The following is a 23340-nucleotide window of genomic DNA, read 5'->3' on the forward strand; positions in this document are numbered from 1 at the left end:
ACCAACCAGCAACATATGGTTAAGTTGGATATTTAAGTCGTGTGATTAATCTCCAAAACTGACAACTGCTGTTTGACCTGTGATTAAAGAACAGCTCATTCTGCAAAATGAGCCGGTCTCAGTTTATACACACGTTTTTTGTAGAAGCACATTAAATTATAATTATCCCAGTGAATTAAAAGATCAATGTCAGCATCAACATCGCTGCCGTTGAGCTCTTATTTAATTTGTTAAGAGGTTTTAACCTGATACATAGAGTGCACACTTTGGCCACAAAATATGCAAAATATCCCCATTAAAAAGCAAGATTAAGCAATAATTATCCAAACTATTTATTAAGTGCCAGTTACAGAGAAATTTAATGTCAATTTTGATGCTTATATTAACTATTATATGCTGAACAACTCGGATTGTTGCCAAAAACCTCAATAATTTTAATTATTCTGGTTCTTTGTTTGTGAATTATTCAGTTAAATGCACAAAAAAATAAAGGAAATCTATTTGGTTCACTTAACAGCGTGACATCACTGTTGTTTCTGAACAATTATTCTTTTTTTTTTCTCACAGCTCACGAAAAAGCATCTTAGACCTTCCCCAGCAGGTCCAACAATTGACTTATTGTGCAATACTCTAATAAACAAAAATATTCATATTGCTTCTGACGGTTAAGTTTAGCGAAGCAGAGGTATAAGAAACTGAAAACAATAACAAACTAAAGTTGTGTACCCATCGTAGTGTTTCATCTTTTTAATCCAGATGATTCAAAGCCAGCACTCATTTTCATCTCTCTTGTATTAAATATAAATGCAGCTGCATCTATCACACTGCACTGAAATGCCTGACACATAAACAGCAAACATATATAATTCAAATATGTCCAATGGCACATACATGGCATTAGTTAAATGAACACAGGCGTTCTTACCTTAAAGCTTGTGCGTCCACACTGTGAGTTAGTTAGTTCCTTCCTCACACACTGATCAGATTGAGGGGATTTACTCCAGAGTAGTGCTCAAGTCTTTCTATCCCTCCTTTATTGTCTCTACCTCCCTTTCCTCTCCTCCTCTCCTCCCCTTCTTCCTCTTTGTTGTATTTTTCTTGGAAGGACACGCCTCTTTTCCTGTCAGTCTTTTTGGCATCTTTCTTTCTCCGCATTTCTTATCTTTAACCTCTGACTGATGCACATGATGAGACCGTAAAAAAGAAAGAAAGAAAATCACTGATCTCACATACACATCATACAAAGAATTAAAAAACAAAACAAAAAAAATCCAACCAGTGTATAAATTCTACCCGCCGGTACACAAACATTGGCCTCACCTCCTCCAGCACACGTCACGCAGCTCACCTAGATCTCAGCATGGGAGTAATTGGCTTGATTAATTCCTCGTCTGACTAAGAGGCAGAGAGGCAGAGGCAGGAGGACAGATGGCTGCTTTAAGGTCAAAGGCAGACAATGAAACCAGAGTGCTGATTACAGGACAGACACCTACAGTAAACTTACACAAACAGGTTCAGACACCGAAGCATGTGTCGAGTTTGTGTTTAGTATCAAACACAAACACAAGCAAAAATAAAACAACCATAAGAGCTTAGTTTTTATCTAAAATACTAGGGAGGGATAACAATATCTATCTATCTATCTATCTATCTATCTATCTATCTATCTATCTATCTATCTATCTATCTATCTATCTATCTATCTATCTATCTATCTATCTATCTATCTATCTATCTATCTATCTATCTATCTATCTATCTATCTATAGTTGATGATAGCTTCATGGAGAAGCATTAAACCAAAACAAACCATACCCACATGTTCATCCAGTTTAGAATCCCCAACAAACCTGTTATTACAGACTTTATATTACATACACACACTGGATATTTATTAGGTACACCCCATTCAAATGCTTCTGTTCATTTGAATGTTGCGTTGACGCTGGGAGAAACATTTTGTCACTGATTCAACTTCTTTGGTCTCAGCTGACTGCAGTTTCACCAACCTTATGAAAAGCTTGCTAATTTCAGTCATTATGCAGTCTGTTACTCAATTATGAGTCTTAGAGATGGAGTAAGGAACTTGATTATTTCAGGAGGGCCTAGGAGTGAAGTGGGCCTCCACATTGACAGAAGGCGGTTAAGGAGGTTCAAGCATGTGACCAGGATGCCTCCTGGATGCACTTTGGAATACCTATGCGAGGTGGAAGACACATTGAGAAGAGGTTGTCTAGCTGCTGGCTTGGGAGCACCCTGATGTCTCCCCATATGAGCTGAAGGAGGTCACTGGGGCGAGGGAGGTCAGCACAGCTAAGCAGGGATGGATGGATGTTTTTGAAGTATGTAGACTGTCTGTTTGCATGGAGCGTTCCTCTGTTTCATGCTCACTCCCCCCTCTCGTTCCTCATGTCTGGGTTAAAAACATCAAGATGGTGACAGCCAAGATGCTCAACTGAAAAATAAAGGCATTGGACCATGTGTCCTTGGGGAGTAGAAAGCTGTAGACTCTCGCTCACGCTTGCCTGGGAAAAAGTAGATAAGAGTGGACCACCTCTAGTGGAAAGTTACTGAGACACTGTTGTTTAGACTAGAATGAGAGAGCTTCTGTAATAAAACTGTTAGGGGCACACCACCATTTTCAGATCCATGGCAAAGTGTCATGCAGGACGCATCTCCCTTCTAGAAGTAATGTGAAAGAGAAATAAAGTATTAAATGGTCTACTGAGCAGTGTTTTGTCTTCCATTGGATGCCTCTGAGGAATCAAAAGAACTCGGTGAAGTGTTGATATATATTAGAGATGGACCGATCCGATATTAATTAATTATTAATTGGTACCGGTCCGATACTGACGTAAATTACTGGATCAGATATCGGAGAGAAATAAAAAATGCAATCGATCCATTAAATATCAAGCACCTCACAACCGTAGCACGTTGGAGCAGTGTGTGTCACGTGATAGAGCAGCTGTGTGTATTTGTAGCCTCACTACCAAACCAGCATTTCATCTCTGAGGAAGTTATCCCAGAGAGAAGTAAAGCAAGTGTGCGAGAAGTAAAGCAAGTGTGCAAGTTCATCTCTGAATGTTAGTAAAGCATTCCCACGTTAAGCTTAACAACCGATATATGGAGCAAGTGCCTCTTCTCTCTCCCTCCCTCTCCTGCTGCTACTTCAATCGTGAAACTGATTAATGATCAGCTGATCGGCTTTTCTGTCGCGACTCCGTCTCTCTTCTTTATTTTTGGCCCACTTTGCACCAGAAAGAGGAAACCAGCAGCTGAACAACAGCAGCACGTTTAAGCTTGATCAGCTGTTGTTAGAATTTATTTAATATTTCTTTCTACACCAGGATCTTTTTCTACGTAGCTGACGCTGGTAACTGTGCAGGGGCGGATCTAGCAAAGTTTAGCCAGGGGGGCCGATAGGGCATTAACAGGGAAAAGGGGGCACAAAGGCATACTTTTCTTTCTTATTCTCATTTAAAATGTCGAGCTTTTATTAAATTATTATCTGAATCTTACACCCAAAGTTTTAATCTTATGTAAAATATATAGAAGTCCATTACTGTATATAGTAACTATTAAGTGTAATATACCCTAGTAAGCTAGTACTTTTTCCTTTAGGAAGATACCATCTGTGCAGTCTGCAAATCTGTAGAAGAAAGATGTTGAATATATTTAATTATTCTTGAAAAATAATTTATTTCTGTGCTTTTTTTTTTCCACACTGCATCAAATTAAAGTTGATTACGTCGATTAAGCATCATGAGGTGGAGGGTGGGGGGGGGGGGGGGGGGGTTCCCTTTTTTTTTTCTGGGAGTTTGCAACCCTATTAGTTAGGTTGCTTAATATTTCTGCTAAGTACTCTTTAAAATACCAGAACAGGAAGGATTGAGTAGGTTTACGTTTATTAGATTGATCAGTATTGCTGAACTATGAAATGTTTTGGGTGCAGTGCATTTTTTACATAGAGGTACAACAGAATAGCTTTAGTGCTGCTGTTTATTTAAACTTGAGTATGAACTTATACAAAATGCAGCAAGATATTTAAAAAACAGTTTTATTGATTAAAAAACACTATATCGGATTCATATCGGTATCGGCCGATATCCAAATTTATGATATCGGTATCGGTATTGGACATAAAAAAGTGGTATCGTGCCATCTCTAATATATATATTTAAAAAGTTTAGACATTGAGTCTCAAGTTATTCTGTATCACATTATTTTATCCAGAGACATCATACTTTACCAAACTTGTTTTAATCCTTCCTTAAATCATCTCAAAATGCTAAAATCCTTCTTCATTTTGATTTTACCTTTATCCTCATTTTGAACTTTAATGATGTCTCTTTCAAATGGCTTCATGGCATCAGTTTCCTTGTGGAAAAGTTTGTGTCTCAAGTGTTATGTTTGTGAAAGAATTTAATTGCCCTGAAAGTACAGTTTTATCCCTGAATATGTGATTACAAGCCCAGAACAATGAACAGCTCGCCCGCCTGTCCTGACGATGTGTTTTAATGAAGCTCTGTGTGACGGCATGAATTTAAATGGGAGCGCTGTGTGTGACTCATCTTTATTGTTTAATAGGTCAGTACGAGTCTGTCAATCTCCTTAGCGTGTGTGAATTAGGCTCCGAGGAAGTGAGCAAACACAAACAGCTTTAAGGCTCAGGTCCAAGGACACAAGACCACAAACGCTCCAGTGTTTTCCCTCGACCTCAGCCATGTGACCCAGAACAGCACAGAGCATGCTCCTCTGCTGTGAGTAAAGAACTGAAGGTTCCTCTGATGAGGGCAAGAGGTGATGTCTGGTGTTCTGAGCAGAGATGCTCTGAGGCAGCGCGCTACAGAGTAAAGATGTAGAGTGCTGTGAAAAAGTATTTGCCCTTCCTGATTAGTTTGTTCATTGTTTCTGTTTTGTTTTGTCATATTAGACAAGGCTAACCTGAGTAAATTTAAAATACAGTTTTTGAATGATGATTTCATATATTTGGGCGGGATGGGGTTGTACATTACCAAAATGACTCTGAGAGGGCATCAACGACTCATCCAGGAGGTGACAAAATAACCCAGCATCCAAAGAACTGCCCTTTGCCTTTTTTCGCCTTAATAAATAACATCATCGTTTAAAAACTGGATGGAAAACTTGCTTTGATTCGGTTTATCTTTAGTATTTAAAATTAGTAAGTGTGACACATATGCAAGAATAAAACAAAAGATTTATTCTTTTTTTTAACTAGGAAGAGGACAGATACGGTGGTGCAACACACACACACACACACACACACACACACACACACACACACAGCCGGGTTTGACTTTGATTGTATCTGTTTGATTGTGTGCCTGTTTCAGATGCAGCTAGAGCCGAGCTGTAGGTCTGGTCAGTGAAAACAGCAGAAAAGATTTGTTGACTATTGAACATGCCGAATTATGGCTTCATTCAACACTGACTGAATTATATTGCTAAAGAAAATCTTTAGAAATCTACTAAACTAAACAGATGTATAAACGGGTGTTTTTGACTTCCTACCTGCCTGCTAAAGTCTGTTTTTCCATCATAGTGAGTATACCTGTGTGCAGCGTGCACTGCCTGCATGCATGCAGAGGAAGCATCGCCACCTCCCGGGGAAATCCTGCAACTGCAACTCAAGATGCTTTACATTAGACACTCGAACTTCCTTTATATTTAATTTCTTTATATCAGTTAAAAACAAAACACCGTATGTGTTATGTTGAAGGGGTTTTAAGTGAACTTTAAAGAAAGTAAAGAAGTCTCACTGCTTCAGGTGACATAAACAGTGTTTTTCATACTAAACAGCCAAGAGCAGAATGTGTATTTTACCTACACTCATCAACATGGCTGGTTGCCAGCTGGAGATGTAAGTGCTGTACTTTGCTTAAATGTTAACTGTTTAGCTCATTGATAGCTACATGTCAGGAGCTCGTCTGCCCTCTTGTGGTCAACAGGAATTAAAGCAGCTTAGGCATGAACGTATGCATGAACTGCTTCTGAAACTTTTTGTGAACTGGGCCTGGAAACTGAAGCCAAGGTGAAACACCTGCATTCTTTCTAATGGCCAGCAGGGTTAGACTTTTCTGGTAATAAAGAAAAGTCAGAATATAAAGAAATTTTGGAAAGAAATGACCTCAGTAATCACTTTCCCGGTGAGTGTATGGTCTCAGTCGTTAATTTCAGGAATTACTAAATAAGATGTTTATTTTGTAAATTAGGGACCTGATTAGAATTAGAAGAACAATAAATAGATCACTCCTTTTTGATTGACAAGTGTCTGCTCCATGAGCATGAAGTGTTGCTCGTTTCTTGGGGCTTAATTATACTCATGAACATGAAAAGCTCCAGCTTTTCAAAAGACAAGCAGCTTATTGCATGAAGAAACATTTTCAGTGGTTTCAGAAAAATGTGTATAAAATTTAAAGCATAATCAAAAAGTGATTAAAACTGATGTGGATTAACATTCATTACACTCTGTCTGATACTTCCATATAAAAGGGAAATGGTTCAGTGCAAACTGATCTGGGGTAGGTATCATTTTCATCTTTACACCAGCACGACTTTATAAAACATTCACAGCTTAACTCAAGAAAAAACGTTCAAACAGTTAATAAAAGTTTATTTAATCAAAAGTGAGAGTACTTAAGTTAATTTCATACTTTTTTGTACATCATTTAATGGCTGGCAAAACCATTAATCTGGCAGTATGAGAGTAGAGAGGCGGATAGTTTGCAACCATAAATGGAAACAAAAAGAAAAATCACATGGAATTATCATATGTGTGTTTCTTTTTTAAACATCACAATTATCGTTGTGCTGACACTTGTCAGTAAGTATAATGTTATCTCAACACCTATCAGATAAACAGGAGTGCTACAATATTTTCATTTGATGTCAAAGTGTGGAACTAAAGCATGTTTTTCATGTCTTTGTTATTTAGGCAAATTTATCAGATGGTGAGTTTGGAGGTTTGGGAATCAAATTACACAGTTTGATTCAATTTGTTGTGTGTTTTAAAAGCTGTTCCAGTATTGGCCGCCTAAATTTTATATGCTGCTCAAAAAAAATTAAGGGAATATTTGATCATAGGTATATAACACAAAGTTTGTCAGACTTCAGGGAATCAATCTGCCCAGTTAGGTTAAGCCTAGAGTCCCTGTGCTATCTGTCGCATGTGCTCAGTATGAACCTGCTTTCTCTGTTTAGAGAGCACAGTGTGAGTTCCTGCCAGTTCTGGTGTTTTCTGGCAAATGCCAATCAAGCTTTGAGTGGGCTGTGAGCACAGGTCCCGTCATGGAGTCTGTTTTTAACAGAACCCTGTGAAAGTATGTAGCTGGAGGTCACTTTGTAGGGCTCTGTTCCTCCACTCACTCCTGCTGCTGGTTTAACGCCCTTCTACGGCCATGTCCAGCTCTACTCAAGCAACATCTTCTTGTATCTCATCCTTATTCTTGAGAGTGTGCAGAGGGACACGGGAAAACTTACGGATGCGCAATGCTGCAGGAGCTGGCTTACCTGTCCAACCTGAACAGTCTGCAGGTACTGACTCACCCTACCAGCAGTGACATGGACACCAGCGACAGTTTTTGTTGTCTTGTTGTCGCTTCTCCAGTTCGACTGTTATCAGTTGGATTTGAACCAAAGCAGGTGAAACGGATTCACCATAGTTTCTGATTTTGTGTTCCCTTTGTTTATTTGAACAGCGTATTAATTTATCACAATTATGTCAGAAAATAACATTTACACTAAGTAAATTAAATGAGAAGAATTTGTAAAAAATGCATGAAAAGCATTACATTACAAACACGTCAGATTTCTTTTAGCAGTGTCTGATGGGTTTTATTGGGGCCCATTATTTTTAAAGTCCTCTGTAAGTGCTGTACTGTAAGATTTTACTTCTCTGCAGAAGTCACTCACCTTAAACTCTCTTACACCATTTTTTAAATGCTATGCAGCACTTTCACTTCTTATATTAACCCTTAAGCTTTTGTTCAGTTTGTTGCAGTAAATGAAAGGCCTGCTGTGTCCATGCCGGGCCTCCTCCTCCTCTTCTCTTCCTCCCTCTGAGAATGGGGAGCAGGAATGTGTGATGGGCCGGGTGCATGCAGGCCGGTGATAGGGCCTGCCTGTGCTGCTCTGTCTTTGGCTCAAAAAGTTCAAGTCATTATTCTCCTCCTGCTGCTATTCAGCCGAGGTCCCGTTAGCTCATTGTTATTCTTCCCCAGTGAGAGAGTGAGACAGAGAGAGGCTGATACAGAATGGGAGGCTGACTCTGGTTTCCAACGGCAGGGAGCTGGGTGTACTGGCGGTGGGTTTCTGGACGGTTTTTGCGTGCGTGAAGGCATGTCTGTAATCGGCTCAGTAATGAGGAAAGGTACTGAACGGCACTGAATATCTGACCCTGATTCCTGGGAGTAAAGGGAGGCAGAGAGGGGAGAGTGGGAAACTGTGTGTGTGTGTGTGTGTGTGTGAGAGAGAGAGAGAGAGAGAGAGACAGGGAGGCAACAAGAGAGAGGGGCATGTGAAAAGGGGTGGAGGGGAGCTGAGATTTAGTGCTCTGCTGGATGAAACAACCCCCCACTAACTAACGGAGAGGGAAAGTAGCCTAATAGGAAGAAAAGAGGGGGTGTAAAACTGTTCATTAAACACTCAAAGACGCGGAGGAAGCCTTTATCGTTTCCAACAATGAGCCCAGAAAAGGTATGTAACTTTTTTTAAATTTAAGTAGCTGAATTATTTGTTACTGTTACACAGATGAAGCTGAGAGATCAACAGGTAGCTGTTACTGTTACTGGTACTGGCAACAAAGTGCTTTTGTTAAACTTTGGGAGGGGGGGGGACTCCACTGTGCAACCGATTTGTTCAAATTTGTAGTTTAAACACAGTTTGTATAAATTTCTCTTTGCAATTATGGGAATCTGCCTGTGCTTTACTGATTCAAAAGGCTCCTGCCTTTGATGTGGCTGTTGAAATGAGAGGAGATGGTGTGGAAGAAAAAGGTTAATGTGGCACTGGAGTATGGAGTGCCGCTTAAGCTGCGGCATTAACTGCTGTTAAGAGAAATCTCAGGGCATAAATGCATGACCGTCTTCCAGCGTTTCACCCTAAAAACAAACTAAACTGAGTTCATTCCTGAAGTTTTGGTGATGACATGAGGTTTGTAACTATAAAATGTTATAAAATACCAATCAAAACTTCTTAATGCTCAATTTTGTTCTAAACCCACCAAATTTTAAAATAAGTTGTTTTTTTCCTTTTATTAATGACTTCAGGGAAACTGATGGTGATTGACTACACCGCTTTATTTATTTATTTGCTGCTTTAAGTGTTTGCGTCCAAAGGAATTTAAAGAGGCTAAACCACATGAATGCACCTTCTGTATCAGTTCCCCAACCACCTGCAGACTTTTCCTGTTGCATCCTGAGACAAACAGCACTTTATTTGTTGGAACTAAAACTCACCATGCTACAACATGCACATGAAATGCTTCTGAAGAAGAATGTGCAAACTAAATTAGAAAAGGCAAAAGAAAGCAAGTTCCCATCTCTCTGTCTTTCTCCTGCACAACAACACACTATCACCACCACCCCCCAACTAGCCTGTGAAATTACAGACTACACCCGGGTGGCCCTAATGAGCAAGAGCCTGGATATGTTTTCTTTGTGTCATACACTATTAGTTGATCTGGGTCAACGTTTTCTCTGTAATCACATCGTGAAAACAAAGAGGGGCTGCATAGGAAAAAAGAAGTGGAGTGAGTCTTTTGCCACCAAATCCAGACTGGAAATCTTTTGAGCCCCCTGAGAAATCCCCCCTCCGTTAGTGCTCCTCTCTGCCAAGGAAACACTGTTGTCGCGTGTTTGTTCAGAGCTCTGACACCTGTGACTCAGACTGGAGGAGCCCATTGTTCTTATCTGAACTGCTGTAACTGGTCCTGAGTGCAAATCTAGGAGAAATATTTGGGCTGTAATGCTGTGAAGCGATAATGTAGAAACTGGCAGCTGGAGCACAGGCGGGACCCATGTGGAAATAACACCGCTTCCCTCAGACGAAACCCAAGATGATCCTCCACGCTTGTTGCCGTGGTACAGTGACCTTAAAAGTCTGCTTGCTCACTTAAATCACACACTTTTAGTCCAAATAGCACCAAACGCTTAAATACAAGACTTCCCTTTACTGTGAAGTTTTGGGATTTTATGCTTCATGTTCTGGAGCTTCTCCAAATCTCGTATAATAACACTTATTGGCTTCAGTGAGTTCACCATTTAATTCGATGGGTATCGGCTTATATCAGCTTTTTAGAATACAATCAGCCTATCTGGAAATAAGTTGACCTTTACTGATGTCAGTGGCTGAAGTTTATCTTTTGTGTCACATCAATTTTGCACTGGCCAGATGCTCTAATTTGGTGTGATGAAGAACTTAAAGACTTAAAAAGTTACTGCTGTATTCTTTGTCTGTTAAATGTAGGTACAGGCCAAACATCGGTACAGGTCCATCTCTGAGTGGTTTGCCTATAAAGTCGGGCTGCTCAGTTATGAAAAAGCCTGAATATTCTAGTAAACATGGGGGAACACAATGTGGATGTGTTGTTGTTCATTTTCAAGCCTTTTTAAAAGTAAAAGTTCTTTAACTTTATGTCTTTTAACTGAAAAATCAGAATGAAGAATGTGAGCTTAACTAAACATGACACAGGAATTCAAGATTTTATGGAGGCATTAAAATCTGTGTAAGGAAAACGAGCTGACCTGGATTTGCACTTCAGGCCTGAACTTTTATGGTCTTTAACCTGCCAGACTTTAACTGCAAAGAGGGTCTGAACAGCAGGAGTGCAGCGTCCTGCACCCTCACAGGCTGCTCATCCACCAAAAACCAGGCACTGTGTTTCCAGTAGTGTGAATGCATCTGAAGCTAACCACTGATTTCTATGTGAAAATAAGCTAGTGTGGAGTCTTTAAATTAACATTTTTCTCTAATTATCAGCCCCCAAACCCAAATATCTTAAGCTTAGTATCAATTAGGACAAAGAAAAGAAGTAAATACTGGTTTGGCATAATCAGACAAAAGTCTTTAACGTCTCCCCTTTGCAGGTAAAGGTAAAAGCTCCTGGTTTTGTTTGCGATTGTGATGAAATATAAGTGTATTTATCTTTATCTGCTTTTTTTTTTTTAGGATATCGGGATCTTGTGTGAAGCTTAGAGGCGTGAGCAGCGGGTCAAAATCACACCACGATCACACACGGCGAAAGCGGACACACAAGAGAAGAAAAAGATGTCTCGAACCGAAGAGGTCAACAAGATGACTGAAAATGTCTACAAGGTAAAAATCCCATGTCTGTCCGGCTCATCCTAATAGTGACTCCACACACACTGTGTGATAATCAGAAATGTGGAAGCACTTTATGAATTTACATGCACTGTTGCCAACAGGGGATTCTGGACCATTTCAACCCCAGTCTGAAGAACTTTGTGACCATGGGGAAACACTATGAGAAAGCTCTGACAGGTTGGTGAGGACACAGTGACTCAGGTCCTGCTGAACTTTGATTTATCCTCGCAGCTCCATATGTAATCATTTTTTCACTTCCTCAGGAGTGACCATAGCTGCCAAAGGATACTTCGATGCTCTTGTGAAACTCGGAGAGCTGGCGAGCGACAGCCAAGGCTCCAAGGAGCTCGGTGAGTGGGCGTAGAGTGGCAGAGAGGCAAGGGTTTGAATTGAATTGGCTTTAGAGCTAATAGAATTCATAGAGTTAATGTGAGGCAGCTGGTGAGAAGTGGGAAATAGTCTGTGAGTCGACCACATGTGCTGGTCAGAGAGGAGATGAAGACAAGAGGGGATGAGGAAATGTAAAGAGAGAGAAAGGCAGAGAACAGAGGGACGGGGAGAGAGTAGAGCCATTGTTGGGAGATTAACAACACCACATGATCTCATTGTAATGCTGAAAGCAGCGGGGGAGGCAGGCAGGAGTGTCGGAGGGCGAGATGCCAGCCACCACATACTACAGCACTGTGTGACCGACGGAAGCACTCACAGCTGACCGCCACTGTGAATCAGAAGCAGCGACTTTCAGCACATTTCTCTGCTTTGTTGGGGTTGTTGTGCATATTTATACATGTTTATACTGTGAGGGGCTATTATAAGCGCATGGATACTGCTGCAGAGGGTAAAGGTGACACAAATAAATCCAGCAAAGTGTTTTTCTGTTTAAGTAACATGTTGCTTTCACTGCTGTGCTGCTCCTCACAGGAGACACCCTGTTTCAGATGGCCGAGGTCCACAGACAGATTCAGGTGCAGCTGGAAGATGTGGTAAGAGGCCATCAGCATGCTCAAATAATGATGCCTTGATAGGCAAGTGTTTCATTTATAACAAGCTTTTAAAAATTGTGTGTTTGAAGTGAATCAAACATAAATAAGGGTCCAGAAAGTGAAAAAAACAGCTTGTCTAAAATCTCATTCTTGGCAGGCTTTGCTTTAATAAATCTGCTGCCAGGTTTGTCCGTATGAACAGAATCATATCTGAGAAAGATCCTCTGAGAATCAGCTGATTTTTTAATGTAAAAGAACTTTATTATACTTAATGAAGCCATGCAAGAGCCATATGTGATCCAGGCCCTGGTGTGTGCAGTAAGCTTATAAACAGATAAAGCTAATATTAAGCTTGAGTTCAGCTAATTGGTGCAGCCCTCCACAACAGTCAAATTTCCTCATGTGGCCCCTGGGGAAAATTAATTGCCCACCCCTGGTCCAAGGTATCACGTGAACAACGGTTTTGTTTCTCCATGTCAAAGGTGTGAGCTATTGGAAAATATTAAATCATGACTATATTACTAAATATGTACACAGACAAAAAAAAGACGAGCCTGGTATTAAAATGTAGGTAAATAAATGTGTTTTTTGACCAGTCACCTCACTCATATTTTATATGACCCATGAAACCTTTCTATAGTAAAAGATCTAAAAAAAAAAAGTATTTTTTTTAAAAAAGCAGATGAAAACATCCAGGGCATGAGTGCTTGTTGCTGTACACAGGGGTGTCAAACATAAGGTCCGGGGAACAAAGTCAGCCCAGCAAAGACTCCAACGGCTTTGGACAGCTTTGAAAGATCAGAAGGATCAGACACAGATTTTAGACTTTTAATTGTATTTTGTTACAGCTTTTCGTACTGATAAAGACCTCCCTCATGGCCATTCATGCTACCCAGAAGAAAATAAGTAGTAAATAAACATTTAAGTAACAGAAAAGTCAGCAGTTTAAAAAAAAAAAGTGCACATTGTATTCTGCACATTTTGCTCTTAAAGAGTCATGCTGACCTTTTTTTGTTACTACAGCAGCATTTCTTTATCATATAGAAATGAATCTTAGACTCTCTGTTGAAATCGTACTTTTTTTCTTAGCTTAATGTATTTCAGGGATTAAGTGTGTAATCAAACTTCTTTTACACTGACAGAAAGGGGAGTTGCACTGGTCCGGCCCACAATATTAAAGGCGTTTGGGATACCTGCTCTACAGGAAACTAGGATAAGTTAGATATAAAAGATATAAAAACTCAATGTCTAAAACCAAGATTTTGGCTTTTGTCATGGGTGTTGGTGGTTTTTCAAAAGTGTCCCTTTCATGAACATATGGAGTTATAAGGGATGAAAAATGCAGGTAAAAATAACATGAATAAAAAAATTAGAAACCCATATACTTTGAGGGCCTGTAATTTAATGATGAAGATTAAACTTGTTCTGTGGCTTTATTAAATATATTAAAGTTGCTCTCTGATTCAGAGGGTATCAGTCGCGAGCTCTCCACTGCAGGGAAATGTGACAGACATTCTGATATATCAGTGAACTTTAAATGTTTGACAAGACTCATTTACTTATGTCACTAACAGTTAAAGCTGTTTCACTCCGAGCTGCTCGCCCAGTTGGAGCAGAAGCTGGAGCTGGACATCAAATACCTCACGGTAAGTCCACACACCGACTACAGTATACATTATATTACTATTAAAAGTGACTAACTTAGGTAATTAACTAAAGTGCATTTATTCTACTTTTAAGATATGTGGGATTTTATTCTTTATTTGCCTTTGATTGACATAGAAAGTAAAGAAAGAAAACGTTACATGTTGCAACAAAGATGCCAGAAATCTTGATAAAATAAAGTAAAATGAATGAATGGGTTTTGTTAAATCTCTACTTAAATATAAAATGCAATTTTGATCAAATCCTTGACTTTCCTCTCAGGCCACCCTCAAAAAGTATCAGAGCGAGCGACGGTCGAAAACCGAGTCAATCGAGCGCTGTCAGTCCCAGCTGAAGAAACTCCGCAGGAAGAGCCAAGGCAGCCGTCACCCCAACAAATACGGTGACAGAGAGATGCAGGTAACAGAGGTTTAACATCTCATCATCTTCAGTAATGTTAAAAAAAGAGCACGAAAAACACTTTGGCCTCTTTCATTTCAGAAATCCTTCCTCTAAACATCTCAGTCAGCATTACAGCAGATTAAAAAGGAGAGCTGTGTGTGCATTTGTGTGACAACTAGGCCAGCGTGAATAAGATTAAAGAACAATCTGGTTCAGCTGATTTGTCAGAAAAACAAGCAGGAAGGAAAGAAAATATCAGTGATATAAGAGGGTCAGCAGATTTGGAGAATTACGAAAATGAAAGACCAAAAATACATAAGAAGGAAAGGTCACTGAGCCAAGGAGGCTGTTTTATCACTTGCATTTTGTTATCACTGGGCAACAGACAGGATGTGATGTAAGGTACTCCTTCGGGCTCTTTGTTATTCTCATCTTTACACAGTGTATTAAAGGTCACATTATCTTTGAGCGCCGTGTGAGCAACGATAAATGCAGGTGTGCGCGTGCATTAACGAATGTTCAGCTTTGCAGGTTTGAAATTTTGGGCTTTTCCTTCAGTTCGTGGAGCTGATGAGCCGTCGCCAAGGCGAGCTGGACACGCTGGTGGCCTCAGGTTACAAGTCCGCTCTCACCGAGGAGAGGAGACGCTACTGCTTCCTGGTGGACAGACAGTGCTGTGTCACCAAACTGCTCATTAACTACCACTCCAAGGTGATAAGCTCGCACGTGTTAAGTTTGTGAATGTTTCCTTTCATCGAATCCAGTGAAAACTAACAATTTACTCCTGACAGCCGTGTGTGTGTTTGATCAGTGTGATAGAGCTTCTTTCTCGCTGCTATACATCTTAAGTCAGCAGATAATTTCTGTCATTGAAATAAACAACAAATCATGCTGCAAATATTCACCAGATCCAAGAACATGTACTGGTGCTCAGTCTTGTTAACTGAGCAGGCGCGTTGTTCCAGAAATGATTTGATGATGAAACTGTATATCTCGTTTCTGAAGAAGCTGAAAGGCAAGAGTTGATAAAGAGATTAGTTTGCAGTAAAAATAAATGCAGTAAGATTAGTGTTATAAATGTCTTATCCTTTGTTTTTCTGCTGTTGAATGTAATCCAGGTGAGAGAGCTTTTATCCCAGAAACTGTCATCTTGGCAGCAGTCGTGCTCTCAGCCAACAAAGCTCCCGGAGCGTGCTCTGAACCTGCTGCGCCACACTGCGCCTCAAAGCCCAGCGGCTGCTGGGATAGCTGAGGTCCTTCGTCACACCAAGCTTGGCACCGCTCAGCCCGAGCAGGTCAGATCATGTTTTAGTACAAGTGTGTGTTAAATCCAAAGTCACGCCCAACAACCCAGTTTATGCAGACCTTACTGTGGCTAAAAATCATCCTCTGCCCTTATAATATTAGACATGTAAGGTTTTGTTGTGAGGATCTTCTTTGTTAGCTCATTACACTTAGGTCTGTAAGTTTCTGGACAATAGGAAAAAGCCTTTTACAACTTTAGCTAAGTCAATAACACTCTCAAGGAGATGGGCCCGTCATTGTCAGCAATCGAGCCTTCACAAATGGAAGTCCAGAGGGTTTATAACACGCTGCAAACCACTGGTTACACTGTTAAACTGTGTCACTGGTGTTTGTGATGATGTGACTACTGATGATGGGACGATGGACTCATTCTGCTTCTGAACACCCAGAAGGTTTTTAGAGTTGCCTCAGACATCATCAAACAGCAGCGGTATCAGCTACAGAGAAACTGTTATCAGCACCTCTGCGTATGTAGAGGCTTCTGTCCTCATCCTTTTTTTCTCTGAACATTACAAAGAGCAGATTTAACTCTTCCTTTTGGACCCAGAAGAATCCAGTTTTTCACTTGTAATGGAAAAAGTTTCTCTGTGAATCTGTGGGGGTCTGCACGACAATCATGTGATCATTCCTCTCAACTTAACTCAAGGGATTTTGGTGCTAACATTTTTTAAGCTAATTTTGAAAAAGACAAATTAAAAGAAGTCACTGTGAGGGATTGAAACATCCTGCATGGTGCTGCATCGGGTTTTGTTTGTCATCACTTACAAACTAAGTTGAAGAGCTTAGGATATTTGGCAGCTCACAGTTTAATAAGTCATTCAGGACATCAGAATTTTAACAATGGCCTGTATTGTCTGGTAGTTACTGTGATCTGTTCTTGATTTTCAGAGGCTCTCTGTTCAAGAAGTCCCTCCTCTGTTAAACGGAGACTCTAGTCGCTCCCAGCAACAGCGCTCGCTCCCCTCCTCCACCCAGAGTGACACCTGTCCTCCTAAGGGCTCTACCCAGACATTCCTCTCTGCTCCCTCCACCGGAGGAGCTGCTGGAGGTTCATCGCAGGGAGCATCTCCTCAGCACAGCAGCACACCTGTCAGTGCTTCAGCCAGCCCGCTCCCTGACAGCAGCACCAGTGGCAGCGCCAGCCCGGCTCCATCTACTCCCACCACCACATCCAGTAGCTCAGCCCAGCAGACCTCGCTTCTCCTCGCCGCAAACACATCTAACCTGTCCCCGAGCCTCATCCCCTCCACCGTGATGTCGCTCAGCAAGATCTCCCCGGCCAGTAGCTCCTCGCAGGGCATGACCCTCCCCATCCCCCACAGTGCACCTCACAGCCCTCCTCTGCCCCACAGCGCTCCACTCTCTAGGGCCATGACTCCAGTGCAGCTGCTGCACCAGCAGGTGGAACCAGGAGGGAGCAGCACTTTATCTACGTCACATAATCCGTGGCTGCTGAAGACCTCAGAGATGAGCGCCACTGCAACACTTCCACTGCCAAGGAGACCTGTCAGTGAAATGAGGCTGGGAGGCTTTCAGGGTGAGATATGATCTGGCTCACCTGCTGTTTTTTTGGATGTCTTCTTCCCCGACACTTACTCCTCATTTCTTATTTTATTCCTCCACCTAGGCTCGAGTCTTCCCAGGATGATGCCTTTATCTGGACCTACACGTGTGGAAGCCATGTTTTCTCACACACCTGGAACATCAGATGGCAGTGGAGGAACCACAGTGGGAGGAGCATGCTTACTGCACTTCCTGCCTGGTGACAATATCGCTCTGCTCATCTCTGAGCCCAGAGATGGGTGGCACTACGGTCAAAATGAACGAACGGGACGGTATGGTTTATCCATATTTTCATCCTGATTCATATTTTGAGGGGGCCTTAAAACATTTAATGTCACTATTGTGCTCAAAATAAAAAATAAGACTGCATTAAATAAGGTCAGACAAGGATTTATAAACTGTCTCCAGCTGGTAGCTTGTGTTTCTGTAAATAAAACAAAGCAAGCACACCATGTTTACTTTGTTCATTTAGTCTCCCAATGAGAATTAGAGCTGCTAAATTTGGAAATGACCAAACCTTTCGGTGGTTGAAAAAAACTAAATGGGTTAATTAAGCAACCAATGACCACACAGGCTCTGCCAGCCCTAGTGCCCATCGTTGCATGCAAGTGCTGGCACCATTGGATTCTTTGATGTTAAAAATGTATATTTAGCATTTAAAACAAAGAATCAATTTCATGTAGAACGAGAAATATAATGAACAGAGTTTTACGGTAGCAATAAAATCAAAGAGGAAAGTGTTATAGGTTAGCTGGCTTGACAAAACCTAATTTACCAGATGTAGATAACAGGTGGTTATCAGTCTTTTATCTTGAGTTAGGCCTTCTGCTTCAGGCTCTGAGTGTGCTCACATTCTCACAAAATGATCCCTATGAGCGCCCCCTACTCCAGTCGGTATCAGCTGATGATGATAAAATGGTGATATAATCTATAAAAAAACGAAAAAATATAAGAGTTTAATGCAACACTGTTGCAAATAGGACAAGAAATTAATGTTGCAAAAAAATGTTAATCCTGGGATTTATTGCACAGTCGGTAAAATAAACATTTTAATTCGAGTTAATTATTTTACTACACAGTGCGGTCTCATTGCTGTTGTTCATTTCTAACATGAGTTAACACCTTAAAATGGATACGTTTATACTAATTAAAAGTTGAAAAAGAGGTTTTTGATCTCTGACAAACTAAAGCGATTTACATGTCTCCTTTATGTAATGGTAACTTATGATATATATAAACCTTTACTTAGCCAGGAAGATCCCAATGAGATTAAAGTGCAAATAATTTAAATGGGTGTCCTTACTTTGGGTTCTGTGTTCTAGTAGGTGCAATTCTAGCAGTATAAAGGAGACTTGGCAGTAGATTAGAATAAAGTACAGCAACATTTCTGCATCACCAAATGAATGCATGCATGCTCCCATTTGCACTGCTATAACTTTACTGTAGAAATAAGTTACCATGGTGATTTCATCAGGTGAAATGAGAGCCCCTTTGAAGACACAGAAAACTCTCACTTTACGCTCAACATAGCTCACGAAAATGTTAATCTCGCTTTGTTGTTAACTTGAATAAAAAGGCAAATGAAAACAACGTTGCTTTTTTCTTATAGAATACTTATACAGTAATATTTTTACACATGCCTACATTGTAAATGTGACTAAAAGGACATTCAATAACGGAGCAAATGAACAGTCCTGTCTTCTGTGGCCTTTTCTACAACATCGCTCCCAGTAACGTCGTGCTCCTTTTTTGATACTACATTAAAGAAAACTTCTCTCTGGTACCAAATTATGCCCTTACTTTACTAAGTTTTCTTCACACAGTCTCTGACATTTCTTGCGTCTTTAAATGTCAACTTTATTGATTCAACCGGTGAAATGTTTTTTCACAGGAAAGGCTGGTTTCCTTTCTCTTACACTCAGCCACATCATACCAAGATGGATCTTCTCGAGAGGTAAGTGAACAAATAACAACTGCTGAAATCTGTTGGTCTGAAGGCTAACAGCTCTGACATTAGTGATGATGCTTCCATAGTTTTTTTTGGGTGATTCACACTTGATGGAGTCATTTTCAGGCTGAATCCTTTATGACTCTCTCCACTTTCCCATCCATGTATTCTCAGTCACTAAATACACATTTCATGCCATCATAATCATCCTGTCTGCCTTCAGTATCCCCACCACCCTCTCTCAACTTACTCTTTTTTCCAACAGCAACAAAGTTGTTGATAGATTCACACAAAAACCAACATTTGCCTACTCTCATTGTGTCTCCTTTATCTTTTTTCCACTGTGTATTCCTTCCTCTCTGTCTGTGACCTTCCCTGTAGCTCGCTCTTCTTATCTAGAGCTAACAGCACCAGTACCGGGCAACTTGACAAACTAGGGTCTCCGGGTCTCCCAGCCCTCACCCCTGAGTCGGAGGAGGAACGCTCCCTTCCTCCCCAGAGGGTCAGCACCTTCCGCCCGCGCCCCTACAGCATGGCCGACAGCAACAAGGTCAGAAACACGAAACCTGTGGGAGGAGCTCAAGGGTTAGAGTGAGGGCGTCCTCACAGTTGACCCTGACTATTAAAGTAGCAGATACTTCTGCTTTCTAATAATTCAGTACAAATACCGACGCGCATCTCTACTGACTTACAGATCACCTCAGAGTTGGCCTCCCCACCTCCCTCACCGACCAGGTAACTTACAGGTGCTAATCAAAGGAAATTGAGCATTTTTACTTGTCATCGCCCATTCACTGAAAATACTACACAGTCTATAAACTACCTCTGAATAAATTCCGACTTGTGCACCTAATTCTGGTTGTTTATGTTTGGTTGGCACATCAAATTTTTTTCATATTGTGTTTGTTTTTGCACTTGCATCAGTGCAAGACTGTGACGAGTCCAATCTGATGGTGGACACATAAAAAATAGTATCAGCTGCCCAAAACATAATAATAACCATAGCAGGCATGAACAAGTCAGAAGTGAGCACTGAGTCCTGCAGTGTCAATGTCTCTGTAGAGCTGCTATCACAGCATGTCTAACTTAGAAAAGTATAATCCTAAATTCTTCACATGCCCATGTAATCACCAGTTTAAGTTACGTATTTATCGCTTCCTTCTTTCAGGCCCAATCCATTTTCACATGTCCGACTCCGAAAGACCGTCACCAACGATCGCTCAGCTCCCATCATCGAGTGAGCTTTTTATTCCCACCGCAGCAGCAGCAGCAGCAGTGTATCTCTGTGGTTCATCAGTACATCACACCTCAGGTTGATTCCTGGAAAGAAGCACACTGGCTAATGTTAATGTTCTACTTTTAAATGTAATATTCTGTGTGTTTCAAGTATAAAGGCTGTTATAAATATGAGTACAGCCGACTGGATTTGTAGGTTGCTGGGGGAGAAGAGACAATTGTAACATGTGAGAAACTGCTTTAGTGAAGTGTTGGCTTTAATATAAAAACTAGATGTTTAGATGTTTAGCTTCATGTTTGTCACACTGTGTCCGGCTTGTCCTGAATAACTAACATGCTTTAGTTTGAATTATGACAGATACAGTTGTTTCTTTTACTGTTTTAAAAAGGTTTTTTTCTTCCTTTTTGGTTATTTTTGTGCATATTCAGAGATGTTTTCTGTGTTCAGCTGATTTAGGGACTGGATCCTAATAGCAGGTTGTGCACATTGACTATGATGAAGTGTTATGGGAAGAGGACAGGCTCCTTCTCTATTACAGTATTATATTTTTTAGAAAAGCTGCCAGATCTGGTGCATTTTCTTGGTGCTGGTGAAGGTGAGCATTTAAAAGTATTAAAAGTGTGTGTGTGTGTGTTTTTTTTTGTTTTTTCATTTTATTTTAACACAGTGATTGTCTGGGTAAGCTACTTGACATTAATGAAACTGGCACAATGACTTATGTTTATGTCATGTTTTAGTTTCTGAACATGAGCGATGTTGTTTGAAGGCACAAGTCTGTCAGATACATACTGTTGTGCCACTTAACACCATTCATTCTGCTGCTGTAAAGTTACATGTTAGCAGTTGCGAGTAGATGACTTAAAAAATTGCTTTCTGCTTGAAATTTGATTATCTAGAGTTGATCCATCCACTCGCTGAGTGAAATCATCAAAATTGTCCTCTTTTTAAATACAGAGCATCGCTGACAACACAAAGAAAACTCGTAAACTTCACAGACACAAACTGTAAAAGTTGGTAGTTGAATGTTTGGATAGTGGTATCACCGAAAGAAGTGTTTTGTTTGAAAGTAGGATGTCGTGGTGGGTTCAAAGTCTTAAGAGTGAGAGATTTGCATGCTTAGTCTTTGGATTTGATGTCTTCTTGATTTCTTTTCAGTCCCAAAGCTATTCACGAGCTAGGCTGCTTAATTGTAGTTGTACGTCCATCAGTCAGACTAAGCAGAATCTTAAAGTGATGTATGGATGCTAAGACAGATGATGATTAGGTTTTTACTGAGAAACTGTATCCGTGAAAGTGATGAAGAAAGTATACAGGAAGTTGACCAACGTCTGAGCAAGTGTTCATGGTAATCTACAGACATCCAAAGTAATTTTTTTGTAGCTCTGTCCTCTTTGTTGCCTCTAACAAAGTGAAATCTGTGCAAACTGAAGCAGTTCATGTTCCTGGTTTAACTGCCTCAAGTTACTTTGATGTTTTAGCACCTTTTAGATTCATAATATCACCTGAAAAGCTTGTAGAAAAAAATATCTATCAGCATATATTGTACTCACTTTGTGTAGTGTTGCTTCATTAATAAAGATGACAGCAAAATGCTTTTAATGCATGTAAATAGTGCCAGAAATTGTGTGAATTTATGATTTCTTTGTAAAAATTTCACTTTGGTAGAACATTTGGGCTTTGTGGTAATACAGAGCAAACATCTGGAAAGTGCACAGCCGCTGGTAGAGAAATTCAGTCTTCAGCTCAGAGTGACTTACACAGAATGAGATACAATTGGTACAGAGTTTGGATACACAATGTCACTAATTCAAGTTGAATTTAACCTTTAAAAAGCAAATTATTTAGTCACAAATACATTTAAAGCAAGGAGGAGAGTTCTGAAAGAATTGCATGTGAGATTAAACTCATTAAAAAATGTAAATAATGTAAAATGAACAGATAACGTTATTTAAGTTTCAAACCTACACTCATTGCCACTTATGGTACACCTGTTCAGGTGCTTGTTAGTGCAAATATCTCATCAGCCAATCACATGTCAGCAACTAAATACATTTAGGAACGCAGACATGATCAAAAGGACCTCCTGAAGTTCAAACCGAACATCCGAATGGGGAAAAAAGATGATTTAAGGGACTTTGAATGTGGCATGACTGTGAAAATGGCCAGACTCCTTTAAGCTGATAGTCAGGCAACAATAACTCAAATAACCACTACAACTGAGGTATGTAGAAGAGCATCTCTGTATCCACAAGACATCAAACCTAGAAGCTACGGCAGCAGAAGACCACACTGGGTGCCACTCCTGTGAGGAAAATAAGGTTACAGTATGCACAGGCCCACCACAAGTTAGACAATATGGTATTTGAAGAATATTATCTGGCCATGATAGAAACTGTGAGGTTTTCTGAGGAATATTTCCAGCAACTTGTTGAAACTGTGCCACAAAAGCTCTGAAAGAAAGCAAAAGGGGATCCAACCTGGCACAAGCACAGTGTACCTAATGAAGTGGTTAGTAGTTCCCCTGCACTTTAAATCAAAGCTGAACAACGTAGGCGAGAGCTGTCCCGTCACAACTCAAACACAAGTTCAGAACACTTCTGTTAGAATTGAAATGTTGTTCGACATTAGACACATTTATTTATACACTTTATCTGCAGAAAACAATGCATCTATTCAGACACTACTGAATATAACACTACTATGAATATTTCAGAGGAACAGACTTTATCTGGACTACTAATGCTTACATGTGAAATAAAAGGTCGATGAAACAAGCTTTTGCATGATTTGAAAAACTGAGATTTCTGCAGAGAACACACAGTTATATTGTTATTTAGTATATTCAAACTTTGTACAGGTGAGAAGAAATAAGAGATATTGAAAGATATTTTACAACCTACTTCATGTTTTCA

The 23340-nt window shown here is 40.3% G+C and overlaps 1 protein-coding gene across 1 annotated transcript; it reads left to right on the forward strand.

The window, feature by feature from the left end:
* The first annotated feature begins 8250 nt into the window (after positions 1-8250).
* Positions 8251-22040, forward strand: LOC146698716 (BAR/IMD domain-containing adapter protein 2). Its single transcript, XM_085473990.1, has 15 exons — positions 8251-8718; positions 11191-11337; positions 11448-11523; positions 11610-11696; positions 12268-12329; positions 13904-13975; positions 14256-14393; positions 14934-15086; positions 15494-15670; positions 16569-17217; positions 17308-17515; positions 19135-19197; positions 19573-19741; positions 19886-19926; positions 20360-22040. The coding sequence occupies exons 2-15, from the start codon at positions 11290-11292 to the stop codon at positions 20430-20432; spliced, it is 2016 nt and encodes a 671-aa protein (XP_085330116.1). The 5' UTR covers positions 8251-8718; positions 11191-11289; the 3' UTR covers positions 20433-22040.
* The last annotated feature ends 1300 nt before the right edge of the window (positions 22041-23340 follow it).

This window comes from Copadichromis virginalis, linkage group LG11 (assembly GCF_057382275.1).
Source record: "Copadichromis virginalis isolate Kocher_CV1m ecotype Utaka linkage group LG11, C_Virginalis_male_GT1.1, whole genome shotgun sequence".
Classification (NCBI taxonomy): Eukaryota; Metazoa; Chordata; class Actinopteri; order Cichliformes; family Cichlidae; genus Copadichromis; species Copadichromis virginalis.